Below are 26,880 nucleotides of genomic sequence, written 5' to 3' on the forward strand. Positions count from 1 at the left end.
TGTTATCTGTCTAAACTTATGCGAAGCTTTGGACACTGTCCCTCACGACATCATTGTCTCCAAAGTGGAGAGACATGGATTTGATGAATGGAGCACTTGGTGGATAAAGAACAGTCGGGATGGCTGAATGCAAAGAGTTGTGGTCAATGTCTCATTGTCCACGTGGAGACCAGTGACGAGTGGGGTCCATACTGGGGCCAACACTGTTCAGCATCTTTGTCAGTGACATGGACAGAGGGATTGAGGCACCTGCAGCATGTTTGCTGATGACACCAAGTTGTGTGGTGCATTGCACACTGGAGGGAAAGGTTGGGCCATCCAGAGGGACCTTGACAGGCATGAGAGGTGGGGCCCATGAAACCCTCATGAAGTCCAACAAAGTGAAGTTCAAGGCCCTACAGTATAGTCATGGCAGTCCCAGACACACCAACAGGCTGGGTGGAGAAATGATCAAGAGTGGCCCTGCGGAGAAAGACTTTGGGGTGATGGTAGATAAAAAACTCACCAGGTGCTGGTAGTGAGCACTCCCAGCCCAGAAAACAGCGGAGTCTTGGGCTGCATCCAAAGGAGTGTGGCCAGCAGATTGAGAGAGGTGATTCTGCCCCTCTACTCTGCCTTTGTGAGACCCCACCTGAAGTCCTGCGCACAGGTTTGGTGTCTCCAACATAAGAAGGACTTAGAACCATCAGAGAAAGTCCCGAGGAGGTCATGAAGTTGATAAGAGAACTGGAGCATCTTCTCTATGGAGACAGGCTGAGAGAGCTGAGGCTGTTCAGCCTGAAGAAGACCAGGTGGTGTGGAGACGTCAGAGCACCTGTGCTAGTTCTGGCTGGCGTGGAGTTAATTTCCTTTGCACAGGCAGTGGGGGAGTTGTGTTTGGGGTTGTGCTGAGCACAGGGCTGAGAACACAGACATGGGCTTGTTCTTGCTGAGCTCAGCCAGAGCCAAGGCCTTTCCTGCCCCTCCTACAGCCTCAGTATGGAGGGGGTGGGCGTGCATGGGAAGTTGGGAGGGCTCACAGCTGGGACAGGTGACCCTGACTGACCCAAGGGATACTCCAGACCTTATGGCATCATGCTCAGGATATAAAGGGGGGGGAAGAGGGAGGGAGGTGGGGACATTTGCAGTGGTGGCGTTTGCCTTTCCAAGCCACTGTTCTGTGGGATGGGGCCCTGCTGTCCTGGAGGTGATAAGCACCTGCCTGCCCACTGGAAGCAGTGAATGAATTCCTTCTTTTGCTTTGCTTATGTGATGGTTTTTACTTTCTGTATTAAACTGTCTTAATCTCAACCGACAGATTTTCCAGCTTTTACCCTTCCAATTCTCTCCCTGATCCTGCTGGGAGAAGAGTGAGCAAGTGTCCTGGGTTGCAGTGTATTCTATTACCATCCTCAGGAGCTGTTGAAATCAGGTGGGGCAGTGTTTCCTTGCCTCCTCCCCCCAGACTATCTTTCTGTTAATTGCCCATCATTGTCCTGCCGCCTGACTCAGAGATAACTCCCTCTGGACCATCTTCTGTTAATGAGCCTAATCAACACTTGGCCTCATGACTCATTACCCCATTGTGAGATGCTCCACCCAGAAGGAGGAACCAAGCATTCCATCGTGGATATAATCTGAGGCTGAACACCAGAGACACCGGCTTCCTGCTGGATTTCCAGAGGACAGGAGCTACACAGCCACCACTGGACTTTCTGAGGAAGAGCAGACCCTTTTTCTACAGGATCACCGCTTCAGAGGACTGCAGCCACCATTCTACCAGACTGCTACCACCCCCCTGATTAACAGGGTGTCAGGTTGTATCCTGACTCTTGTCAGTTTAACCCAGTGTTTTCTGCCTTTATTTTTTGGGGTTTTTTTCCTCCTTTTATTTCCCTATTAAATTGTTATTCTGACTTGGTGTCTCCCACTAGTTTGTTTTCAAACTAGTACATATTTTTGGTGCCCAGTGTGGAGCTCGACTGCTGAGAAAATCAGAATTACCATTTTGTATTGTAGAAGCCACCTACTCACTATGATGTTCAACATTCTTACATGGGTCTTGTACCTAGCTCTCTATATTTTTCCACACATGGGGAACTATCTGCTGATTGTGATGCTCCTGTGTAGACCAGGGTATGGTATAAAATTTGCTTTATTAGTCTATTATTATACTGCATGATAACCTCCGAGACAATGAACATAATTCGGAATACATACTCAACTTTGTCTGCTTGTCCTACTCTAGGCTGCTACATCTGGGGCCACAACAATCATACCCAGCCCCTGGGGGGAGGATTAAAGAATGATTTTTTCTAGCCTTTCAGGCCTGACACAGCAGTTTTTGAAAATATTGAGTTCCCTGTGGATGTTAAGAATGGCATAATCTTCTTGTCAGTTCTTTTTTCTTTTTTCTCTATGACCTGCACTGTGTACACCATGCTTAGAATCAGAGCTATGGCACAGCATCCTCAGGATGAGAGGGAAAAAAAGAGCAGAGCAACAAGCACCATGTCTACACAGACTGTCTCAAAGAAGAAAGGAACCAAAAGCATAGTGACAGCATCCATCTCTACGCAGACTGTCACAGGAGAAAGAAACCAAACACAAGACAGCAGTGTCCATGTCTACGCAGACTGACACAGAGGAGAAAGAAACCAAAGGCGCTATAAACGTCTCTACACAAACTGTCACTGAACCAGAACAGCCTAAACCAATTGCAGTTGCCCCCGTTCAGAAGAAGAAATCAAAAAGCAAATCAGTCCGCATAATGACTGACGAGGATGCAGCAGGACCTTCGCACCCAGCAGAAGAGGCAGAGCCAGAGATCATCACTCGGTCACTATCCCTGGGTGAGCTGTGTGACCTGCGGAGGGAATTCACCCGCCAGACAAACGAGTCTATCCTGACCTGGCTGCTCCGCATCTGGGACGCTGCAGCCAATGACACCATTCTGGACGGAAGTGAGGCCAGGCAGCTGGGATCTCTGTCCCGGGATGTGGTCATTGACCAGGGGATCGAGAGAACCCAAGAAACTCTCAGCGTCTGACGATGACTGCTTACAAGTGTAAGGGACAGGTACCTTTGTAAAGAAGACATCCAGGTGCACCAAGGAAAATGGAGCACAATGGAACAAGGTATCCGGTGCCTGAGGGAATTGGCTGTGCTGGAGATCATTTTCTCAGAAGACGAGAGATTTCCTAAGAGCCCAGATGGTGTCCAGTGCACGTCACAGATGTGGTTGAGGTTTGCACGCCTTGGACCAGAGATGTACTCCCGTTACCTGGCAACGCTGCAATGGAGGGAAGGCGAGGACAGGGTGGGCGTCTTGGTGAACAAACTGAGGATTTACGAGGACACCGTCACAGCCGCGTTTCACACCCATGTCTCATCCGTGGAAACAAGTCTTTTGGCTGAGCAAGTCCGGAGCTTGATTGAAGAAGGCCATCATAAATTGAAAAAGGAACTTAAGGAAGAGATTTACCACATATCGCCAGAACCAACAAGAGTCTCTTCCATTAGGAGCAGGCGTCCCCCAACCAGGGAGAGAGGATACACCCCACGAGGTAACCTCTGGTTTTTCCTTCAGGAACATGGAGAAGACATGAGTAAGTGGGATGGAAAACCCACCTCCTCCTTAGCAGCCTGGGTACGTGAACTAAAAAGAGGGACAACTATCACAAGAAGCTCATCTGGAGTCAACGCTGCTCTGGTGTCTCGCGCACAGAACTCCAGACGGTGTAGGAATGATAATATGACCAATCCTCTTGAAGGGACTTCGGGAGCATATTCACCAGATGGAAGCAATGTGTACCATGACCAGGAATAGAGGGGCCCTGCCTCTAGCCAGATAGAGGAAAGAGACAATCAGGTCTTTTGGACTGTGTGGATCCGATGGCCTGGCACATCTGACCCACAAAAATACACGGCTTTGGTTGACACCGGCGCTCAATGTACTCTGATGCCATCAAGGTATGTGGGAGTAGAACCAATTTTTATTTCTGGGTTGACAGGAGGATCCCAGCAGCTGACTGTACTGGAAGCTGAAGTGAGTTTAACTGGGAAGGAGTGGCAGAAACACCCCATCGTGACTGGCCCAGAGGCCCCGTGCATTCTCGGCATAGACTATCTCAGAAATGGATATTTCAAGGACCCAAAAGGACATCGTTGGGCTTTTGGGATAGCTGCTGTGGAGACAGAAGATATCAGACAACTGAGTACATTGCCTGGCCTCTCAGATGATCCCTCTGCCGTGGGACTGCTGAGAGTTGAGGAACAACAGGTGCCAATCGCCACAGCAACAGTGCACCGCCGGCAATTCCGCACCGACAGAGACTCTGTGGTTCCCGTCCATGAGATGATTCGCAAACTGGAGAGCCAAGGGGTGGTCAGCAAGGCCCGTTCACCTTTCAACAGCCCTATATGGCCAGTGCGTAAGTCCAGTGGAGAATGGAGACTGACGGTAGATTATCGTGGCCTGAATGAGGTCACGCCACCACTGAGTACTACCATGCCAGACGTGTTGGAACTTCAGTGTGAGCTGGAGTCCAAAGCGGTGAAGTGGTATGCCACCATCGATATTGCTAATGCCTTCTCCATTCCTTTGGCAGCAGAATGCAGGCCTCAGTTTGCTTTCACCTGGAGGGGTGTGCAGTACACCTGGAACCAACTGCCCCAGGGGTGGAAGAACAGTCCCACCATCTGCCATGGACTGATCCAGGCTGCACTGGAAAAGGGTGAGGCCCCAGAACATCTGCAATACATTGACGACATCATCATGTGGAGAAACACAGCAAAGGAAGTATTTGAGAAACGAGAGTAAATCATCCAGATTCTCCTGCAAGCTGGTTTTGCCATCAAGAAGAGCAAAGTCAAGAGATCTGCCCGAGAGATCCAGTTCCTGGGAGTAAAGTGGCAAGATGGATGACATCAGATTCCCACCGAGGTCATCAATAAAATCACTGTGCTATCTCCACCAACCAACAAGAAGGAAGCACAAGCTTTCCTAGGCGGCATAGGTTTCTGGAGAATGCACATTCCCGAGTACAGACAGATCGTGAGTCCTCTCTACCTGGTTACCTGCAAGGAGAACAATTTCCACTGGGGCCCTGAACAGCAGCAAGCCTTCACCCAGATCAAGCAGGAAATTGCTCATGAAGGAGCCCTTGGCCCAGTCAGGACAGGACCAGAGTGAAGAACGTGCTCTACTCTGCAGCTGGGAACAATGGTCTGTCCTGGAGCCTCTGGCAGAAGGTGCCTGGTGAGACTCGGGGCCGACCACTGGGATTCTGGAGCCGAAGCTACAGAGGGTCTGAAGCCAACTACACTCCCACAGAGAAGGAAATCTTGGCAGCCTATGAAGGAGTCCAAGCTGCCTCAGAGGTAATTGGCACTGAAGCACAGTTGCTTCTGGCACCCCGACTTCCGGTGCTGGGTTGGATGTTCAAGGGAAAGGTTCCTTCCTCGCATCACGCCACCGACACCACATGGAGCAAATGGATCGCCCTCATCACACAGCGTGCCCGTATTGGAAACCCGAATCGCCCTGGGATTCTGGAAATTTTAACAAACTGGCCAGAAGGTGAGACTTTTGGATTATCTTCTGAAGAAGAGGAAGAGCAAGTGACTCGTGCTGAGGAAGCCCCACCATATAATGAGCTACCGGAGACTGAAAGACGTTATGCCCTCTTCACTGATGGTTCCTGCCGAATTGTAGGCACTAACCGAAAGTGGAAAGCTGCAGTATGGAGCCCCGCACGACGAGTTGCACAAGCTACCGAGGGACAAGGTGGATCGAGTCAGGTTGCAGAGCTTAAAGCCATCCAGCTGGCCTTGGATATTGCTGAACGAGACAAGTGGCCGAGGCTCTATCTCTACACAGACTCGTGGATGGTAGCTAATGCTCTGTGGGGATGGCTGGCTCGCTGGAGAAAAGCCAACTGGCAGCGCAGAGGGAAGCCCATCTGGGCCGCTGAGATTTGGCAGGACATTGCCACCCGAGTAGAGAAGCTGACCGTGAAGGTTTGACACGTGGATGCACACGTACCCAAGAGTCGGGCTAATGAAGAGCATCGCAACAACGAGCAGGTGGACCGAGCTGCCAAGGTGAAAGTATCACAGGTGGATCTGGACTGGCAGCACAAGGGAGAATTATTCCTAGCTTGTTGGGCCCATGATGCCTCTGGTCATCAGGGGAGAGATGCAACATACCGATGGGCCCGTGACCGAGGGGTGGACCTTTCCATGGACAGCATCTCACAGATCATCCACAGTTGTGAGACCTGTGCTGCAATCAAACAGGCCAAGCGGGTGAAGCCTCTGTGGTACAGTGGACGATGGTCAAAGTACAGGTATGGGGAGGCCTGGCAAGTTGACTACATCACCCTTCCCCAAACCCGCCAAGGCAAGCGCTATGTGTTGACCATGGTTGAAGCAACCACTGGATGGCTGGAGACCTACCCTGTGCCTCATGCTACAGCCCAGAACACCATCCTGGGCCTGGAAAAGCAAGTCCTGTGGAGACATGGCACCCCTGACAGGATCGAGTCAGACAACGGGACTCATTTTAAGAATAGCCTCATCAACACCTGGGCCAGAGAACACAGTATCGAATGGATATATCATATTCCTTATCATGCACCAGCTGCTGGAAAAGTTGAACGCTGCAATGGACTACTTAAAACTACCCTAAAGGCACTTGGTGGGGGGACCTTCAAAAATTGGGAAGTGAACTTAGCAAAGGCCACCTGGATGGTCAATACCCAAGGGTCCATCAATCGAGCTGGTCCCACCGAGTCTGAACCCTTGCACACAGTGGATGGAGATAGAGTCCCTGTGGTACACCTGAGAGGTATTTTAGGAAAGACTGTTTGGATTAATCCCACCTCAGGCAAAGACAAACCCATCCGTGGGATTGTCTTTGCTCAAGGACCTGGTTGCACTTGGTGGGTAATGCAGAAAGATGGGGAAACCCGTTGTGTACCACAAGGAGACCTAATCTTAGGTGAGAACGGTGTGTAGGGTTACATTGTATATATATATATATATATATATGTATGTATGTATGTATGTATGTGTGTTTTAGAGTTTAAGAAGGTATTGATTTGGGATAATGTAGATGGCAATAGAATAAGGGGTGGATAATGTCCTGGGTTGCAGTGTATTCTATCACCATCCTCAGGAGCTGTTGAAACCAGGTGGGGCAGTGTTTCCTTGCCTCCTCCCCCCAGACTATCTCGCTGTTAATTGCCCATCATTGTCCTGCCACCTGACTCAGAGATAACTCCCTCCGGACTATCTTCTGTTAATGAGCCTAATCAACACTTTGCCTCATGACTCGTTACCCCATTGTGAGATGCTCCACCCAGAGGGAGGAACCAAGCATCCCATCGTGGATATAATCTGAGGCTGAACACCAGAGACACCGGCTTCCCGCTGGATTTCCAGAGGACAGGAGCTACACAGCCACCATTGGACTTTCTGAGGAAGAGCAGACCCTTTTTCTACAGGATCACCGCTTCAGAGGACTGCAGCCACCATTCTACCAGACTGCTACCACCACCTTGCCTAACAGGGTGTCAGGTTGTATCTTGACTCTGTCAGTTTGACAGTGTTTTCTTTTACTTTTTTTTCCTTTTCTTTAATTTCCATTAAATTGTTATTCTGACTTGGTGCCTCCCACTGGTTTGTTTTCAAACTAGCACAGTAACTTACTCTTGTGATTGGATAATAATGACTATAATATGGTGATGGTAGTAGCTATGATAGGCTATAGGCAAATGTAAAGGTATTGTGTGTGGTGCTTATTGGTTGTTATGTATTAAGCTACTCAGCAAAGAAAAGTATCTGATGCTTTCTAACTTGAACAGAAAGTGGCTTCAGGTATGCCTACAGCTGGAGCTGGCAGCTGTAGGGCTGGCTCTGGATACCCACTCCCTGAACTGCTGTAACTTCACCTATGCAATAAACAGCTTTCAAGAGAGCCGCCTGAAGTCCAGACATCCTTCGTGAACCTTTCTCCTATACTTTTGCAAAAAAGACAATAAACATGGCACAATGAGCAGGATGCAAAAAATAACCAATAGGGCCGGGCATCTAATTTTAAGCAGATTTTTGATCTATCTTGCAATTTGCCAATTGCCAAACAAACTGTTGAGCCAATCAGATTCTGAATCTTCATGCAATTTTGACACGCGTGTTTGTAATTCTATAATGTGGGCATGAATAGATTTTGAATGATCAGACAAATTCATAAAACATGTTCTATCAAAATCCTCACATCTACATCCATGTGCTAGCAACAAAAAATCAATGGCAGCTCTATTTTGCAGTGTAGTGTGCCTTACTGAACCGACACCTGTTCAGAATCCGGCTAAAGCAAGGGAAGTAGCGTTAGCCTGCCAAGCTAGCCAACATCCTAACTTGTTTAACAGTCCCAGTGCTTTAGCAGATGCTATTTGTGGAGAAAGGAAGGAAACAGCCCATCGAGCACCTGGTTGCCAAAATTTGGTGTTGTCATCACAATCAGGGGCAAACGCACGGGTGCTGCATTTTCCCCTCCGTAGTTTATGCTGTAAAATCATAGCTATGTGTTAGGTGTTAACAGTGAGAGTCATCCTAAGCTGCAAGGACCTCCCTTGATGTGTGATGGAATCGCAGCCCATGCTCGGTCTCTGCAAATTTAAAAACACCCCTGGAGGCAAAGTCAGAGGAACAGTAGTAGAGTGTGAAATATGTGGTGAACTGGAATTGCACCAGGCACTTTCCTCTGCAAATATGGGTTGGCTAGGGGAAACATCCCATACTTTGGACTGATCAGATCCAGAGTAATTAAACTTAACACAAAGGTCCATTTTCACAGATCCTAAAAGCTCTATTTCTTGCAGCTCAAGAGTTGCCCGGGGAAGGTATGAAACCCACTGATCTCAAGCATCAGCGTGATTGTGTGATTGTAAAAGTTTGTTAACTGCCTTAGGCTTTGGCCAGTCATCTATTGGCAAGCCAACAAGGCAGGTAGAAAGAGGATTGTCAGGAGTAGCAGTGGCTAAGCACAGAGTATCTTGCCCTGTCGCATTGGCCAGGGTAACTCACATGTTGGTTCTCGGCTGACTGACAGGCCAAGCAGAAACAGCAGGCAGTAAGCTCAGCAAAACTGACAAGGACCATATTGGCACCTGCATTTTTTTGTTATTCGTTGCTATTTGGGCTCCAGTGCATCTCAATGCAAGCCAATACCCTTGATCGCAGGGATATCAGTGCAATACAGTCCTCCTTGCTCTCGGAGAGATTGTCAGTCCAACTGTCAATCTCCTCAGCGTGTCTCACGATAAAATTGATGGGATCCCAGCTCCTGATTTATGGAAGACACAGAAACAGAGAGGATTGCACAAACCTAGCAAGAAAGTGCAGAATGCTAAAGCAAAAAATAGGGGAACAACTCGGCCTACGGCACCCCCGGAGCCTCAACGGGACTTCTTCACATCTGCTTGCGGAGGGCCCACCGCGAGCGGGTCGGCTGTTCCGGGGGAGAGGGAGGGCTGGGGACCCTATTCTGACCTGTATCCCTGGAAAGACACTAGGGAAATAGTTCAGCATGTTAAACAAGAATGAGATAAGGGCCAAGCTCCCGTGCAATCAGTACAAAAGGACTGGCGGCCTCCTGTGGAGCTTCAGATACTTTGGAAAAACTGGTCCTCACAAACTGTAAAAGCCTGGATTGACAGCAGAGCGGAGGCCTCTTTACATTTATGGGAATCCCAAGAAATTTAAAGGACAACCAGTGATTCTTACAGGTTTGGTGGGGGGAAACAAATTGAAGCTGTGCAAACAACAAATCAAAATGAAACTAGGGAACCTCCCCAGATGATTGCATTCAGTTATGATTGTCCTGGTCCCTGAATATATAGTTGGGATTGGTATCTTAAAGGGACTGGCTTTAAATTTATCCAACGGTTTGTATCAGTTTGGGACAAAGCCTTGTATCAGTGCCCGGCCAGTTTTAGTCAGGCAGGTGAAAATGCCCCCTGTGCAGATTCCTGCCACAACTAAATTGGTAACCGTGAAGCAATACCAAATCCCGGGGGGCATGAAGACATTTCACCGGCTATTAAAGACTTAGTGGATGTTTTAAAACCCACTAGAATGGCTTGGAATAACCCCGTCTGGCCTGCCAAGAAAAGTGACAGGTCATGGAGAACGACCGTGGACTTTAGAGAATCAAATAAACACAGCCACCTCTTGCGGCAGCTGTACCAGATATCGTTACTTTAATAGAAAAAATCCAGGAACACTCTGGAAGAACCTGGCATGCAGTAATTGATTTGGCTGATGCTTTCTTTGCAGTACCCATTGCTGAGGAGCAGGGGCGTCACTTTGCCTTCACGTGGCAGGGACGACACTGCGCACTCAGCACATTGCCCCAGGCATGTGTGCACGGCCCAACAATTTGTCATCAAACAGCGGCCGAGCACTTGGATGAAATCAAACTGACTCCTCATACGCAACTCATTCATTATATAGATGACATCTTGGTCCAGAGCAGCAATGAGGAGGAAGTGCAACAAGTCCTTGAATTAGTTGTGGATCATAGGAAACAGAAAGACTGGGAAATTAACCCTACCAAAATTCAAGTGAAATTTTTGGGAATTCAGTGGCAATGCGGGCATCGGGAAATCTTCCCCAAAGCCCGACAGAAAATTTTAGAGTTTGCAGTGCCACAAAATAAAAAGGAGGCACCAAGATTTATTGGATTATTTGTCTTTTGGAGACAACGTATTCTGCATCTGAGACAAATCTCAACCCCTTTGCATAAAGTAACCAGGGGAAATAGGCAATTGGAATGGGGAAGTGAGTAGCAGGCTGCCTTTGAATTAGCCAGAGGCTATTAGCCAAAAAGGCCTTTAGATCTATGGCCTATGCAAAAGGGAGAACTTGAGTTAAATGTACCTGTAAATGGGTCACATGCTGATGGGAGCCTCTGGCAGAAACAGGGGAAGAAAAAGGTTCCCCCGGGGTTTTGTGGGAGGAAGTTGCCAGAAGCAGGAAACAACTACACACCTTTTGAGAAACAGTTATTGGCATGTTATTGGGCACTGATGGAAACAGAACAACTTAACCATAGGATATGAAGTGGCTCTTCATCCGGAAATTCCTATTGTGCAGTGGGTCAGAAGGTCCCTGAAAGCCCATTGGATTGGGCACGCTCCGGAGTGTGGTATCGTAAAGTGGAAGTGGTATATTCGGGATAGGGCCAAGCTGGGAACGGGGCGGATAGCCACTCTTCATGAGCCAATAGCAGCTGCCCCCGGGAGGGACCAAGAGGTGAGTGCCAACTTCACAGCTGAGAGGGAATCTCCAGGGAAGTGGGAAAAGCCTTCAGATCAACTAACGCCACAGGAAAAAGAACATGCTTGGTTTACGGATGGGTCAGCTAAATATATAGGAGGGAAAAGGTTTTGGAAAGCAGTAGCTGACCATCCTCATTCCGAAAAGTTTTTAGAAATGACCAGAGAGGGGAAAAGCAGTCAATGTGCTGAATTCTGTGCAACTGATATGGCTTTAAAACAAGAAGATCTAGGAGAATGCCTTTCCTATACTGCTTCTTGGTCGGTAGCTAAATGGGTTCACTCCGTGGCTACGGACATGGGTAGGCAGAGCCTGGAAAATCTACTCCAAAGAGCTCTGGGGAAAGGAACTGTGGAGTGACCTTTGGCAAATGGTACAAAGAACTGATGTGACTGTGATTCATGTTGATGCCCATAGTAACACAGACACTTTAGAGCTACTTTATGACTCTGTTGCAGGCAACCGGGCAAAGATTTCCCAAGCCAGACCAGAGTTCCCTCCAAAGGAGGATCACGAAGGCTCGGCAAAATGTGCGCACCAAAAATGTGTGCACCTTGGACAAAAAGCCCCTTACAGGTGGGCTCAAGAGTGTGGCGTTGCCATGTCACTCGATATGAGTAGAACTAGAATTGCTCAATGCCCTGTGTGCCACCATATATACAAACGCCCGGTGCCAAACTTTGTAAAAGGACCGCTGGGGAGAGGAAAATTGCCCGGACCAACTTGGCAAATGGATTACATTGGACCTTTACCCCAGGACCGAGGGTGTAAATATATCTGCCGTAGACACATATCCTGGGTATTTGATTGCCCATCCTTGTGAGAAGGCCACTCAGCATAGCACCATCTGTACTATAGACACAATAATTCTGTATTACGGAATGCCATTACCGAGTCAAACAGATAATGGGTCTCATTTCCAGAACAAATTCATTCAGCAGTACGCTGAGCAGAAAAACATTCCGTGGGGTTTTCACATACCATATTATCCCCAAGCTGTGGGATTACCTGAGCGAATGAATGGGCTATTGAAAGAGCAGTGGAGAAACCTGGGAGATGGACACCTGTCCTGGTGGAGAACCCATCTCACTGATGCACTGCACATCCTTAACAATAGGCTCATCAGGGACATGGCCACAAAGGCAGGGGACGGGGCTCAGAGTCAAAGTATGTCATGATTTGGTCAGAGAAACATGGTCTCTTGACACCTCCCTAAGTAAGGGAAGCTCCCAAAGATGGGGACCTGACGAACGGCCACCTGAGAGAGTCATACAACATTATGGACCGGCTCCATGGAGCCCTAGCCAATTGGTGTCAGGGGCCAGAGAACCTGCCTATAATCTGAATTGGATAATAAGACTGCAAGCTGTCTCGGAGATAATTGTTGGAAAAGTTCGGGGACTTCGGCGGGGGAAGACATAGCAGAACAACCAATATGGCTGATAAAAGCAAGCTCCGTTAATTAGCAATCCAGAGGCACTTATATAGTATATCAGCTTGTTAGCACTTTATTGGCTTAAACCTATCAAAGCGCATTTCTGCTTCTACATAATTAGACTACATTGGCAAGCTTCTACTAGTTATGTTATGATTAAAGAATTCAGAGTTCACCCTCCCTTCTCCTGGCCAGTACATCTTATCTGCACAGCTGCACATCCTCAAAACTCCCTGGTTGTTCTCAGGCTTGTTTCTCACACAGGCATTTGCTTGCAGGCTTTTTCCTTGCAGGCCTTTGCTTCGTACAGTTCTTTTATTGATCCCATAATTCTATCAATGACCCATGCCCCTGATCCTCTAACCATTCTTCAACAGATAATAACTAACCAGACGGCTGCCGCCCCTGACCTTATGGCCGACCAATCCACGCAAACGCGGAATGCGATTTTCCAGCATCGCATGGTTTTAGACTACCAGCAGAAAAAGGAGGAGTTTGCAGGAAATGAATTTGCAAGAAAATGAATCCAACTGTCGCTTACAAATTGATGACAATGGAAAAGTAGGAAAACAGACAACTAGGGAGATGAGAAAATTAGCCCATGTACCAACCCAGACATGGGAATGTTGGGAACCAGATATATTCTTGTGGCTGCCAGGGAGTCTGTGGCTCAAAGGGGCCCTTTCTCCTTTCCCTTTGTGCAGCTGCTACCTTCTTGTTTATTCCTTGTTTCGCTCCTTGTATTGTACGACTCATCCAGCACAGAGTACAGGGAAGGCAGCTCGCAGCTACGCCTCAAGATCAACCAACCCTATATGCAACAACTGCAGAGGCAGTCTGACAACCATGATTCATCCTGTAAGTCAGAGGAGCAACTGATGTGCTGAGGCCTGAGCAGCAGGCCTCAGCCGGAGCTGACCTACGATGAACCACAGATGAACCCTGGCCAATCTGTGACTAACACCATCAGTATTATTCAGCTAAAAACAGATGACAAAGATGCTTATGCTAGCTGTTTAACGCCAAACGGGCTGCTTTAGAAACTTTCCCATCACCGTGTACAGTTATCTGCAAGCAATGGATAATTTAAGAAGCTTTCCCCAGCTGACATGAATACAGGTTTGTTTGCAGGGTGTTTGAGGGGAAACCCTCCCAGGCAAGGCCTGGGCACTGGCCAAGCTGTGGCCCCTGCTGGCTGCAAAGTGTGCCATCAGATCCAGGTGTTTCCGGGCTAAAAACACAATCAAGTCACTTGGACTTCCTGATTTGGGCCTATAAAAGCTGGACCCACGTTTGGAGCAAATTTGGAGACCTCACATACGGATAGATGCACCCATAGGATTTTCCCAATTGACGGGAAGAGTTCTCCAGCTCCTTGCTGCGAAACGGGGCTCCCCAACGACTGCAGATCTGGATGATGGTAAGGTATTTAGGCAATTGGTGATGCATCTTTCTAAATCAATCTCCTTTCTCTTGGATAGTAATAATTAGGTGCATTACCTTGCTTATTTTTGCTTGTTGCTAAAGCCAAGTGCCTAGTTTTACCGAATGTATCGTTTTACATTTGAGGTTCCTTAATTTCACAGTAAAATAAGAGCATTCTTTCCAGTGCTGTCTGTGTCCTTTAAATCGCCTCTGCCCCTTGGCAGAACAACAGGAGGCCCCTGAGGGGCTGGGGTGGTGGCAAGGCCCGAGGAAGTGGCTGTCAGAGGCCATAAGCAGCCTCCAGGCAGCCGCCTCGTTCCTGCTGCCCGGCTGCTCTGGCGCTTCCCCTGAGCATCTCCCAGGCCTGTGGCAGAAGCCCTCAAGGCCGGGCCTCAGCACGAGGGTGGGGACCACGCCGAGGTGCTGAGGCTGGGCTGGCTGGGGACCAGGAGGGCAGGGGGCCCTGCTGGGGCACGGCCCCTGGCTGCTGCCAAGAAGGGGCAGTGGGCAGAGGCAGGGCTGGCGGCCAGCCCGGGCCCCCGCGGCTGCCCAGGCCATGGTGCTGTGACCGAGGCCCCCTCGACACAGAGCTCTGGGCCCACACAGCTGCTGCCACCATGGGGAGGGCGGCGATGTCTCCTCGAGCAGGGCTGCCGAGTCGCTGCTGCCGAAACAGCTCTGGACGCCACACAAACAGCAGCAGAGTGTGCACAGGAACAGCAGGAGCCCCAGTGCCGGCACCAGCTCAACAAGGCATCCGCACCAGCCGGGATGCCAAACGGGGCCATACTGTGGGCACAGCTGCACGTGGCTGGGCAAAAGGCTCCAGCAGAATTGGCCACAATGGCTTCCTCTTGTCTTGCCAGCCTCACAGCGACGCTTGGCAGCTTCAGCTGCAGCCTGTGCCCCTGACTGACTTCAGTGGCCGTGCTTGAGGGCAGACTCGCCTTCCACAGTCAGGCGTCCCAAGGCAGCGGCATTGGTGCCATCGTGAGAGAGAGGCTCTGATGGGACACAAGCCCTGCACTGCAGCTGCCATCCCTCTCCTCCATGCAGGCCCCTTAAAGACACGTACATGAGCTTCCAAACTAAATCCTGGACTTGCTTGGAACAAAGGAAGATGCAGCCGGCACTAAAGAAAAGCAGGGAGTGCTGGCAGACGTTCAGGGGTGGAGGGAAGCACTTTGCTGTGTGCAGAGGAGATGGCCCGGTTCACAAGCTCAGGCTTTGCTGCCAGAGGATCCTGCTTTGCTCTTGCTGGAGGCCATTCCCTATCAATGCCTGGCCCTCCATTGTTCCTGCATCATGGCTGCTGGACCTGTGGCAACAAGTGTGTCCCGAGTCCCTGTGACAGCAGAAAAGGGTGGGACCTGTGTGCTTCCAGCACCTGTCTTGGCTGCTCCTTCAGGGTGCTGGCACCATCATCAGAGACACAGAACAGCTTCTCCTCCCACAGCTATCCCTATCCTCTGCGCTTCCCCAGGTGGCTCCCTTGATGTTCCCTGGGGAACCTCCCTCTTTGTGGCCGTCCATTGCCCTGCTCAGCAAGGACACAGTTGTGTTTGGACGTGAGCTGCCACAGCCAGACACGCAGCAATGGGAATGTTGAATATCAGAGGCTGGGCCGATTCTTTCATTTCTAGAATGCAGGAAAGACAGAAAAGCACAAGGAAACATCACAGTGTCTCTGTAGAATCTCTTTGTCCTGTGAAACTCAGCAGCTGATGCTGTTCTGGTGCTACTGCTAATCCCTTCCATGAAAAAATTCACTCCAGGAAGGAACAACATCTCCTGTTGGATACCAAGTGCTCCCCCCAGTCACTCCAGCTGCTCCTGCCAACAGCCGCCTGCAGGAAGGAGCACAGACCCCAATGCACCTTGGCTTTGGCTGCCCTCTGGCAGAGAAGCCCCCGGGGGCACAGGTTTCTGGGGCAGGAGATGGGCACCAGCGCTGCCAGGGCTCGGGGGTGGCAGGTCTGCTTCGGAGGGGACTCTGCCACACCTGCTGATTTCAGTGCTCCCGGGCCCCAGGGCGCAGAGCAGCATTTCAGCCCTGGCCCACACGTTCCTTGTCTGTGTCACAGCCCCGGCTTTAGGATGGCCACCAGCCGGGACGTGTCCCAAGGAGGCCGTGCCAGCTTCTGTGGAAGACCCCGAGCCCTTCGCGCGGCAGCTGCGGTGGCAGCCGTGGGGGCTCCTGGTGCTGCCCCGAGCCCGCAGAGCAGGGGAGCGCTTGCTTATGGCTGGAGCCGATGCTAAAGTTCCTGTCGGGCTGCCTTAGACACTTGGGGCAAGGCATTCCTTCCAACCTGGGCCACTTGGAGTGGGCTGGGGACGGCCCCGGGGCAGGTGGCAGCGTGTGCAAGGGCCCTTTGTGACACGGTGCAGCATGGTCACCGTGGGATGGAACGGGACAGGGTGTCCCAGGGCCCTTTGTGACACGTGATGACATAGGGGCTGGCGGCGACGCAGCCACGCCACAGTGCTCGGAGCACGCGACGGGACAGGACGGGACAGAGCGGTGCCGTGAGGAGCCCCCGCACAGCGCACTTGTTCCTTGCCGACCCGGAGCTTTTCCGAAGCGTTATTCCTGCAGGTGACCTCGAGGCCAGACCACAGGACTTGGTGACCTGTGGCCTTCTCGAGGCTTCTCTTTTGCAGGTGCCCTCGAGGGCAGACCGTGGGACTTGGTGCCCCGGAGCTTTTCCGAGGTATCTCCCATCCCTGTGGCCGGTGCCCTCAAGGCCAGACCATTGGCTTAGCTGACTACAATCCTTGACGAGGAGTCTCCTGTCCTTGTGGCAGGAGCCCTCAGAGACCAGGGTGCAGGACTTGCTGTCCTGTAGCCTTCCTGAGGTTTCTCTGCTGCTGGTGCCTTCAAGGCACAAGCGCAGGACTTGTTCACTCAGAGCTTTCCCAAGGAATCTCTCTTGAAGGTGCCCTCGAGGCCACACTGTGGCATGGCGGGCAGATTCCGTCGCCTGTTCAAAGTGCTCAGGAGGAAAAAAGGCCCTGGAGCTGCCCCAGCACAACAGCCCGAAGAGCTGGAGCAGTTCCAGCCACGGCAGGATGGTGAGTGACAGAGCTGGGCCACAGGGCTGATGGCAGCAGCCAGCTTGGCGCCATCCCATCCCATCCCATCCCATCCCATCCCATCCCATCCCCGGGGAACAGGCCTATGGATAGGCTGGAAGAGGAGCCAGGCCAGACCCCCCGCAGCAGCCGTGCTCCATCCCTTGGGCATCCCGGGGCTGTCCCTGCCTGGGGAGCGCAGGGCTGGGCTGCGTTCTCCGGCCTCTCCTGCAGCCCCTCAGCTCTGGCTGCGCTCGCTCTTTGCCAGATGCAGCCCTGGACCGGACACAAGAGCAGGACCGTGCCCACGGCCGCTTCCGGAGAACAGTGCAGGTACCTGCAGCCATCCCCACCTGGGCTGGGCCTGCTGTCGCTGCTCAGCCAAGCACCACGCCTGGAGCACCCCTTGGAACATCCCTCTCTTCCCTGTCCTTTGTTCTCCTGCAGATGTTCCGGAAGTTCATGTGCATTCGGCGTGGAAAGACCAGCACCACAGCAACTGAGGGCACAGCTGAGCCTGACTCTGGGCTGACCGAGCTCCAGGCAGAGCCTGATGTCAGCACAGATATCACTGCACCCTCAGAAGACTCTGACAGTCCAATGAATGATCACACAGCGAAGACTGACAGGGCAGTGACTGAGGACATGGCCATCACAAACACTGACACCGGAGAGACTCAGGGCATCCCAAATACTGACACTATGCCCATTCCCACTGGGATTCATGCTCCCAAACTGGATTTTTTTGAAGAGAGTGCTGCTTCTCCTCAGCAGCAGGTAAGCAGCCTGGGGCCAGGGCTGGAGACTCCAAGGATCGTGTGCCCCCTCAAGCCACGGCTGCTGGGCCCCCTCAGCCTTTGAGGCCAGCACAGTGCGGTGGGAAGGGAAGCACTTCTTGGGGGCAGCTGGGGAAGTTGCTCCCTTGGACAGTGCTCCAAGTCTTCCCCATGCCTCCTCCAGGTGCCAGCCATGGTGAGGAACATTCACCAGAGACTCGGGTCCCATGTCACTGTGGATGCCTGGCTGCAAATTGACATTCTGAGGCTGGCTGAAGAGCACCCCGCTGATGTGGTGCTGACCCTCCTGCGCTGTGCCCCATCGTGTGACAGGTACGGGGCCCAGCTGCCTTGAGAGCTCAGGGCTCACCAGCCCTTAGGGCCCATCGCCCTGTGCCACCTGTCCAATGGGGTCTGCCAGATAGGTGGAGAGCTCCAGGACCCTCGGGCCCCTCTGTTTCCTGAGCCTGCTGCCATGCTCCCTCCCTGCCCCTCAGGGCACCGGGGCTCTGTCACCTGGGCCCCCACAGCTGCACAGGGCATGGTACTGTGACTGAGACGCCCCTGACTCAGAGCTCCGATCCTACAGAGCTGCTACAATGATGTGGAGAATCATAGGATCATTGGGACCAGCAGTGGAGAAGGTGTTGCCAACACTGCTCTGTGTGATGCAGGAATGGCCACTGCATAGCACGTCCACCTCTGATGGGGATGATACAGATGTCTTTGCCCTGGCTGTGAGTTTCTGGAACTGGCCTTTACTCACCCCGAGGTCACATCCTCACCAGCTCTCCATCCTTCCCCCACTGCATCTCCTTGCCTCAGGTGCTGGGCTGAAACCTGGGCTAGGGCAGGCTCAGGGGGCACCAGGCCCGGTGCTCCCCCTGCGTCTCCCCTCGGGCCCTGCCACATGGACAGCTCGGCACTGAGGGATGTTCCTGAGCTGTCTCGAGCTGCTTCTTTTGCAGGCAACTCTGGCGCTGTGGGTGATTGTCCAGGTGCCCGAGTGCCACGAGGCAATGATCCTTTATTCAGCCCGCCTGTTTGTGACTCTGCTCTTCCAAGTTGTCATCACCACACAGCAGGTGCCAGAGGAAGTTGATCACTTCTGGAGAGCATGCCAGGAGGAACACCGCCTTCCCACCAACCCCAACAGGTCCCAGTCCTCCTGTCCTTCCCATGCCCTCGTGGCCAGCGCCAGTGCCCCCAGTGTGACCTGGGCTTTGCTCTGTGCACAGGTTTGCAGTGCAGGCCATGAAGGCTCTGCTCTGTCGACTGCGCTGTGACAACGAGGTGGTGGCTATGGAGCGCAAGCGTGGCTGGGACACGCTGCTGTGTGCTGACACCCAGCACTATGCAGTGGGTCTGCTGGCCAGGTGAGACCCCCTTCTCCTCACTGCCCCCGGCACTTGTGCCCTGTGCCCGAGGTGCCCCACACAGTCCCTGTGGGGCCTCGTCACCGAGGGATGGCCAAGCGGACTGGAAAAGGCTGGAAGGGGAGGGTGCCCAGAAGGAGCTGCCTCCCAGAGCACCCAGATCCCCTTGCAATGTGGTGGGGAAGACCAGACCTGTGTGAGTCAGTCCTGGGAGAGGTTTGCCCCCTGCCTCAGGGTCTTGGTGCCTTTTTCCCCCTACCAGAGAGATGCGCCAGGTCTTGATCCCCTTCTGCTCCCGCATTGCATTCCACCTGCTCAAACCACTCAGCAGGGAGGAGCCATGCTGGGATCTGCCCTTCCTGGCTTTCCTTGTGGAGGTGAGCCTGACGGCCAGCGCTGCCTCGCTGAGCTGCCTCCCGCCTCTCTGCCCTCTCGTAGCCGCAGCTGCCTGGGACGGTGCCCGCGCCCTGCGCTGCTGCCTGGGCCCAGCCCTGGGCGGTTCCGGGCTCCTGCCGGCCGGCTCCCCTGTCACTGCCCTGTGCCTTTCAGCTCCTCGAGTGCCTGGACTTAAGTAAATATGGTGACAGCATCCTGGAGATCATGTCCAGGTACCTGCTGAGCGAGTGCAGGCAGAGATGTCGCCTGGCACTCAGAGGCCTCGTGGTGCTCAGCAAGGATCCCGCCATGGTGAGAAGGCGGCAGCGGCTGAAGCTGCGCTGGGGAAAGCAGTCACATGGGCTTGGCTGGGCTTCAGGAGCTGAGGCAGCTGCTCCCAGCTCTCCTGCCTCCCGGCTCAGCTGCCCCAGTGCTTCGGGACAGGCCTTTGGCCTCTGGGCCCTGCGGCAGCAGGGTGGGCTTGCAGGGCCAGGGTGGTGTAGGCAGTGCAGCCGTTCATGGCTTCACAGCACAGCCTTGTGTTCCACACAGGCCAGAAGAATGGGCAGCCTGTCTCAACGGCTTGTGGAGCTGCTGGGTGATGCAGATGGAGAGGTGGTCAGGATGTCCCTCTCTGTGTTCATGAATGTGCTGGAGAACAAAGACATCCTGGTATCCAGCACCACTGCCCCGAAACTGGCTGAGGCGCTCTTGCCACTCTTTGAAAATGTAAGGCTCTGTGCCCCCAGCCACTGACACTGGCTGCTGCCCAGACACTTTGTGCCCTGTGGATTTTTAGGCCGTTGCCCACATGGGCTGGAGAAGTTGCTGCTGATGTTTTTTCCTTTACTCCAGGACAACAGCAATGTGCAGATGCTCTCCATTCACCTCTTCTGCAAGGTGATGGAGTTGGTAGTGGACAAGGGAAAAAAGCCCCTTAAGACAATTGTGTGCCAGAGCCTACTCCCACTTTTATTCCACTGCCATGATGAGAACCGGAACGTGGCAGAGGTGAGGACTTGTGGGCTGATGTGTCCTCCTGGGAGGGGGCTCAGCTGCCTCCTGCCCTGGGGCCTCGCAGGCTGCAGCCTTCTCCTGGCCTTGGCACAGGGACGCGGGTCCTGTGCCCTGGGCTGTGGTGCCATCTCCGTGTCTCTGCTGCTCTCCAGGCTTCTCGGGAAACGCTGATTTGTGCGGCCAAGTTCCTGAAGAGGAGAAATCTTGGGCAGCTGGTGAAGAAGGAGCAGCTGTCGAAGTTTGCCGAGTGCCTGGTAAGGACCGCCTGGAAGCCTAAGCTGAGCCTGGAGAAGTCCCCTGCCCCTGGTGCCCAGTGCGTGGGGCTGGCAGCTGTGCTGCACCAGGGGCGCCAGCCTGCGCCCCACACGCTGCTCCCTTCCCCGGGCTCTTCTCCAGGCTCCTGTGGCCCCGAGCCGGGAGCCGATGGAGCCCCGGCCCCGCTGGGCTGTGGCGCGGGGCGGCACCGCGGCTCCCCGGGCAGCAGCCGGCCCTCGGCCCCCTCCAGAGCCCGGCGCCAGCGGCTGCTGGCCGGGCCTCGGGGCCGTGCGGGCAGGGGAGGCCAGGGCTGGGCGCAGAGAGCCCGGCCAAGGGGCTGAGCCCGCGCCAACCCTTCCCTCCTGGCGCTCTCTGCAGCTGGCAGAGGACAGGAGCCGAGCGGCCGAGCGCCTGCACCAGGCGCTGCCGTTCGCGGAGAGCCCGCAGGAGTCCCTGCGAGAGGCGGCCGTCAGGTTCATCGGTGAGCCACGAGCCCGGGGCCCCTCCCCGCCCCGCCGCAGCTCGGCCCCGGCCCCGGCTGCTGCCCCGGCAGCGGGATCCGGGCCCGGGGCCGTGGAGCCCCGCCTGCCCTCGGGGCCGCTGCCGCCCTCTCGCAGCCGTGCCCTCGGGCGTCAGGATGCGGCAAGGGCCCGGGCTGAGCCCTGCCGGGGCAGGAGAGCGGGTGGCCACGGGGCTGGCAGCGCCGCTGCGAGGGAGCTGTGCCGCGGGGCCGTGACCGCCTCTGTGCTCCCAGGGACTGCCAGGGTGTTCTTGAGGGGGCACAAGGAAGAGCTCCAGCTCCTCGGTGAGGGTGAGTGAGGGCAGCGGGCTGGCAGCGGGGGCTGGCGGGGGCGAGCTGCAATCCCTGCCCTGGCTGTGGGGGCTTTGCTCCGTGTGTGGACTCGGGGTGACGTGGGCAGAGCACAGAGAGGTTTCAGGGACACGGTGGGGAGCTTCATGGCCAGCACATTCTGGCTGATCTCCTTGGCCCCTGCTGTCTTCTGGCCATGGCAGGAGCTGGGTGAGATGGCCCTGGCAGGAAGGTCTGCTTGGATTCCTGCAGATCCAGGCTCTGACCGTGGCTCTGTTCCTGTCTCTTCCAGCCCTTCAAGCCCTGAGGAGAGACGACAGCCCTTCCCAGACAAACATCATAGTTCAGGAAATACTCAACGAAAGAGCTGCAGAACTACGTTCATCTGCTGGCCCAGAACCAGTGTCCCTTTAAGACCTCCAGATATCCTGGAAGATGAGACCATCTGGAGACTAGAGTAGAGCAGCTGGAGCTCCAGGCACAGCTGATGCTGGTCACAGCTGAGCCTGTGGAAAGCTCCCATAGCTCCTGCCCTCTCCCTCCCTTTTGACAGCTCCATCCCTCCAGCCCTCAGACCCTGCCCATCCCCTTTTTTCCTCCCAGCTCATCCCTTCGCTTCGCTTCCTATTAATAAACAGTTTGGTTTCTTCACTTGAGCTGCATCTCTGTGGTGCTGAAGCGGCCCAAAACCTGAGCCCTGGGACACACAGGCCCCTCCTGCCGCTCTCTTCCGTGCTTTTACTGCAACCCTGGGGTATATCACCGTGTCCCGCAGCCGTAGGGAGGAGGAGAGAAGCTCCAGCAGGCAGGAATTGTGCAGCAAGATTGATTTATTTAATTATTTTACAAACTCTTTCATAGGCTTTTTTCTTCATAGTCTAATTGGACAAAGGATCAGCCACCCCTTGGGGTGATCGGCTAAAATCCTAAAACATCCATTGTCCAAATATTTTCTCCTGTACTATAAAAAAGACTTTTCAAGGGTGCAGGTGTTTGGTTGTGTACATAACTCTGCTGCCTCTTCTGTGAGAGAGAAAAGTCTCTCACGGGCTTAGAAAATAGCAAGAAAATCCTTGCTAGCAGCATTTTTGTATCCACACCGTGCCATGTTTTGTGCAGAGACACAGAGGAACGAGGGCAGCTCAGGCTGGAAAGGTCCCTGTCCTGAAGGTCCAGTTCCACAACACTGTGGAGTCAGAGGTCTTGCTGAGCACCCTGAAGGCCCTGGATTTTAGAACAGCCAACAGGAGTATGCTCCGGAGGCAGCTGTGAGGGATTCCGTGGCAAGCCTCCACGGAGGGCCAAGGAGCTTGGAATGCTGGAAGTTTTCAAGAGCAGCTTCCTGAAAGCCCAGCAGTGCTGCATCCCTGCACGGGATCAGGAAGAGGGCAGAACCAGAGAGCATCCGGGCTTAACAGTGTGTTGGGGTTTTAGTTTAGTCTTAGGTTTTCCTGTTAAAGGAATTTTCTCCCATATGCATGTTGCTAGGGGACAAATAGCTGTACTTAAGAAAGACAACAAGGGGAGCGGGGCGGGCCTGGCTACTCTTTTGTCTACACCTGGGTGTGGGGACAGTTCGCTCTGAGCGTCCGGAGAGAGAAGCTGCAGAGAAAGGAGCTGCTGCTGCTTTCTTTTTGGCCGTTCTTTCTTCCTGCTGGAAGCAACGCCGGGACCCCAAAAGCCGCTTTTCCCTGCCCTGCTGGAGACCGAGCTGTGGCTGTCCTGCTCCGCTGCTGCTTCGAGTTTTCGCTACGCTGTAGCCCTGCTCACCCTGCCTGCCTGGGCCTCCGTGGTTTTTTCCCATCTGGATACATCTCGTCTGCCACCCGGGATTTGCGTTCGTCCCTGCCATTCCAGCCTGCTGTTCCTGAGAGCCCGGGATCAGCTGCCCAGCGGTTTGTGAAGCCTTTGTCCCATCCCTTCCCGGGATCCCAGGGCACCAGAGCCGCGGGTTTCCCGAGCTCGCTCCGGAGCGCCCCCTGCAGCCGCGGGGGAACCATCGCACCTGCCCTGCTCACCGGGAGCCGCCAGCGCCCCTGCCGGCTGCGAGCGGAACTGCACCCGAGGGGAAACAGCCTGACAGCCGAGAAGGCTGGGACTGGGTTTGTGATTGCTGTTACTGCCATAGTTGTTGTTGTTCTGTTTGACTGGTTATATACATATATATATAGAGTAAAGAACTGTTATTCCTATTTCCCACACCTTTGCCTAAAGGCCCTTGATTTCAAAATATAATAACTTGGAGGGAAAAGGGGTTATATCTGCCACTTCAAGGGGGGCCTCTGCCTTCCTTAGCAGACACCTGTCTTTCAAAACCGAGACAGATCTTGGCGCCCAATGTGGGGCCTGAGGGCATTAAGAGATAGAGGTGAAAAAGGAATAACAGTTCCTCGATAACTTTATTTTGTGTGCTGGATATTGGAACCTTGTTAGGCAGCACTATGTGGTCTAGTTTACCCTGGTTTGGGTGGCATGTAGCCGTGGCTATATTCTTCCCCTTTGCAGCTCCTTACTTGAATATGGGTCCTCTGACTAAGGCTACCATTGCTGTTATCCAGCTTGCGTTATGGGTCGAGAAGGTGAGGAATTCATGGGTTTTTAACTTCCTCCGGAATGTGGGCACATGGATAAACAGTTATCACACACTGAGCACATGTTTTTGGGGTTATGTTAACAATGGTACCTTCTGTGAAGAAATGACACCAGGGGAAGTTTTCTCCCAACCCCTCAACCAGTTCTTTGGGCCCACCCCATCAATTTTCGAAGGGTTTAAATTCCCTCTGAATACTAACCAGCTGCTGCTGATAGGCCTACTCTATTTAGCATTCAAGGATAAGTTGAGATTGGCTTGGATATCTACCCGGACACCAGCCCCAGAGACTAGAGATCCTGCCCCAGAACCTGACATGACCCCAGAGAGTAGAGTTCCTACCCCAGAGCCTGATCCTGCCCCAGAGCCTGACACGGCCCCAGACACTAGAGATCCTACCCCAGAGCCAGAGCCTGCCACAGCCCCAGACACTAGAGATCCCGCCCCACAGACTGATACTGCCCAACAGTCCACCTCAGAAATGGACTACCCAAACTGGGTGGGGGTACTGGCAAAAGGGATGCAGGAGATGTGCCAAGAGATGGGTCAGGTGCGCCAGGGGATATGCCAGGAGATGGGTCAGGTGCGCCAGGAGATATGCCAGGAGATGGGCCAGGTGCGCAAGGAGATGTGCCAGGAGATGGGCCAGGTGCGCCAGGAGATATGCCAATTGCTAAGGGAATACACCTCCTCAGCTAGTGAAAAACCCTCTCCCTGCCCCAAAGAGGGTGAGTCCGATGGTGCAGCAGTGGAACCCACGGATGTTACAACCGTCCAGGCTTCAGCTGAACCACAAGGACAACCACAGCTCGAGCAAGGGATCCAACAGCTAAGAGAGGTGGCAATATTAGAGGTACTCTTTGGGAAGGATGGACAGCATGATAATGACCCCGATAAGGTCAGGTGCACAGGACAGATGATGTGGAACCTGGCAAGGCTAGGGCCATCGCAATACACCACCTTCATTGCAACGATTGATGCTGACAATACCCGAGAAACAGTGGGCTCTGTTGCCAACAGGCTCAGGCATTATGACAGCATGATCAATGGCCCGCTGAAAGCTCATGTCTCTGCTGTGGTCCAGGACCTCAAAGAGGAGATGAAGGAGAAGATGGAGGAGATGAGGGAGGAGATGAGGAGGGTCAGTGTGGCACCAGTGCGAGTCACAGGCCCCCAAGTCAGAGCCTGTCGTCCCCCTGCTAGAGAGAGAGGGTACACCCCACGAGCTGAGCTGTGGTTTTTCCTGTGTGAGCATGGGGAAGACATGAGAAGGTGGGATGGGAAACCCACCTCTGCCCTGGCAGCGCGGGTGCGTGAACTCAAGGAGGGAGGCACTAACCGAGGGGGTTCCGCTAAGGTGAAGGTAGCCTCAGCCTCCCGTGACCGAGCTGCCAGGTATCACAGAAGGGAAGATGATATGTTGGATCCCCTTGAAGGTACCTCGAGCATGTACGCCCAGGGAAAGAATGATAACCAGGGCCAGAGGGGCCCTGCCTCTAGCCAGGAAGAGGCACGGGAGAACCGAGTTTTCTGGACGGTGTGGATCCGATGGCCTGGCACATCAGAGCCACAAAAATATGATGCATTGGTTGATACTGGGGCACAGTGTACTTTAATGCCATCGGGACATGTGGGGGCAGAACCTGTATCCATCGCTGGGGTGACCGGGGGATCACAGCAGTTGACTCTTTTGGAAGCTGAGGTGAGCCTGACTGGGAAGGAGTGGCAAAAGCATCCGATTGTGACCGGCCCAGAGGCCCCGTGTATTCTGGGCATAGACTTCCTCCGGAATGGCTACTACAAAGACCCAAAAGGACTCAGGTGGGCATTTGGGATTGCTGCTGTGGAGGCAGAGGGCATTAAGCAATTGAACACCCTGCCTGGACTATCTGAGAATCCTTCTGCAGTTGGGCTCCTGAAAGTGGAAGAGCAACGAGTGCCAATTGCCACCTCGACAGTGCACCGCCGGCAGTATCGGACAAATCGAGATGCTGTGATCCCCATCCACAAGATGATCCGCGAGCTGGAGAGTCAAGGGGTGGTCAACAAGACCCACTCACCCTTCAACAGCCCCATCTGGCCTGTGCGCAAGTCTGACGGGGAATGGAGATTGACTGTGGACTATCGTGCCCTGAATGAAGTGACTCCACCGTTGAGCGCTGCCGTGCCAGACATGTTGGAGCTCCAGTACGAGCTGGAGTCCAAAGCAGCAAAGTGGTACGCCACTATTGACATTGCCAATGCATTCTTCTCCATTCCTCTGGCAGCAGAGTGCAGGCCTCAGTTTGCCTTCACCTGGAGGGGCGTGCAGTACACCTGGAACCGACTGCCCCAGGGGTGGAAGCACAGTCCCACCATCTGTCATGGACTGATCCAGACTGCACTAGAAAAGAGTGAGGCTCCAGAACATCTGCAGTACATTGATG

At 53.4% G+C, this 26,880-nt stretch overlaps 1 protein-coding gene and 1 long non-coding RNA gene across 2 annotated transcripts; both read left to right on the forward strand.

The window, feature by feature from the left end:
• Positions 1–17,142: 17,142 nt before the first annotated feature.
• Positions 17,143–18,385, forward strand: LOC125319052. The gene is made up of 4 exons (XM_048289998.1): positions 17,143–17,254; positions 17,457–17,587; positions 17,702–18,031; positions 18,215–18,385. The coding sequence occupies exons 1-4, from the start codon at positions 17,143–17,145 to the stop codon at positions 18,383–18,385; spliced, it is 744 nt and encodes a 247-aa protein (XP_048145955.1).
• Positions 18,386–20,717: 2,332 nt separating this feature from the next.
• LOC125319037 lies at positions 20,718–22,237 on the forward strand. The gene is made up of 5 exons (XR_007200575.1): positions 20,718–20,792; positions 20,951–21,052; positions 21,432–21,534; positions 21,808–21,864; positions 22,157–22,237. It is a non-coding gene; the product is annotated as an uncharacterized LOC125319037 (long non-coding RNA).
• The last annotated feature ends 4,643 nt before the right edge of the window (positions 22,238–26,880 follow it).

This window comes from Corvus hawaiiensis, chromosome 35 (genome assembly GCF_020740725.1).
Source record: "Corvus hawaiiensis isolate bCorHaw1 chromosome 35, bCorHaw1.pri.cur, whole genome shotgun sequence".
Lineage (NCBI taxonomy): Eukaryota > Metazoa > Chordata > Aves > Passeriformes > Corvidae > Corvus > Corvus hawaiiensis.

Coding starts and splice junctions, on each gene's coding strand:
- LOC125319052 (XM_048289998.1), top strand. CDS start 17,143: ATGGCGGGCAGATTCCGTCGCCTGTTCAAAGTGCTCAGGAGGAAAAAA. Junction 17,588..17,701: donor GCTTCCGGAGAACAGTGCAG/GTACCTGCAGCC, acceptor GTTCTCCTGCAG/ATGTTCCGGAAGTTCATGTG. Junction 18,032..18,214: donor CTGCTTCTCCTCAGCAGCAG/GTAAGCAGCCTG, acceptor TGCCTCCTCCAG/GTGCCAGCCATGGTGAGGAA.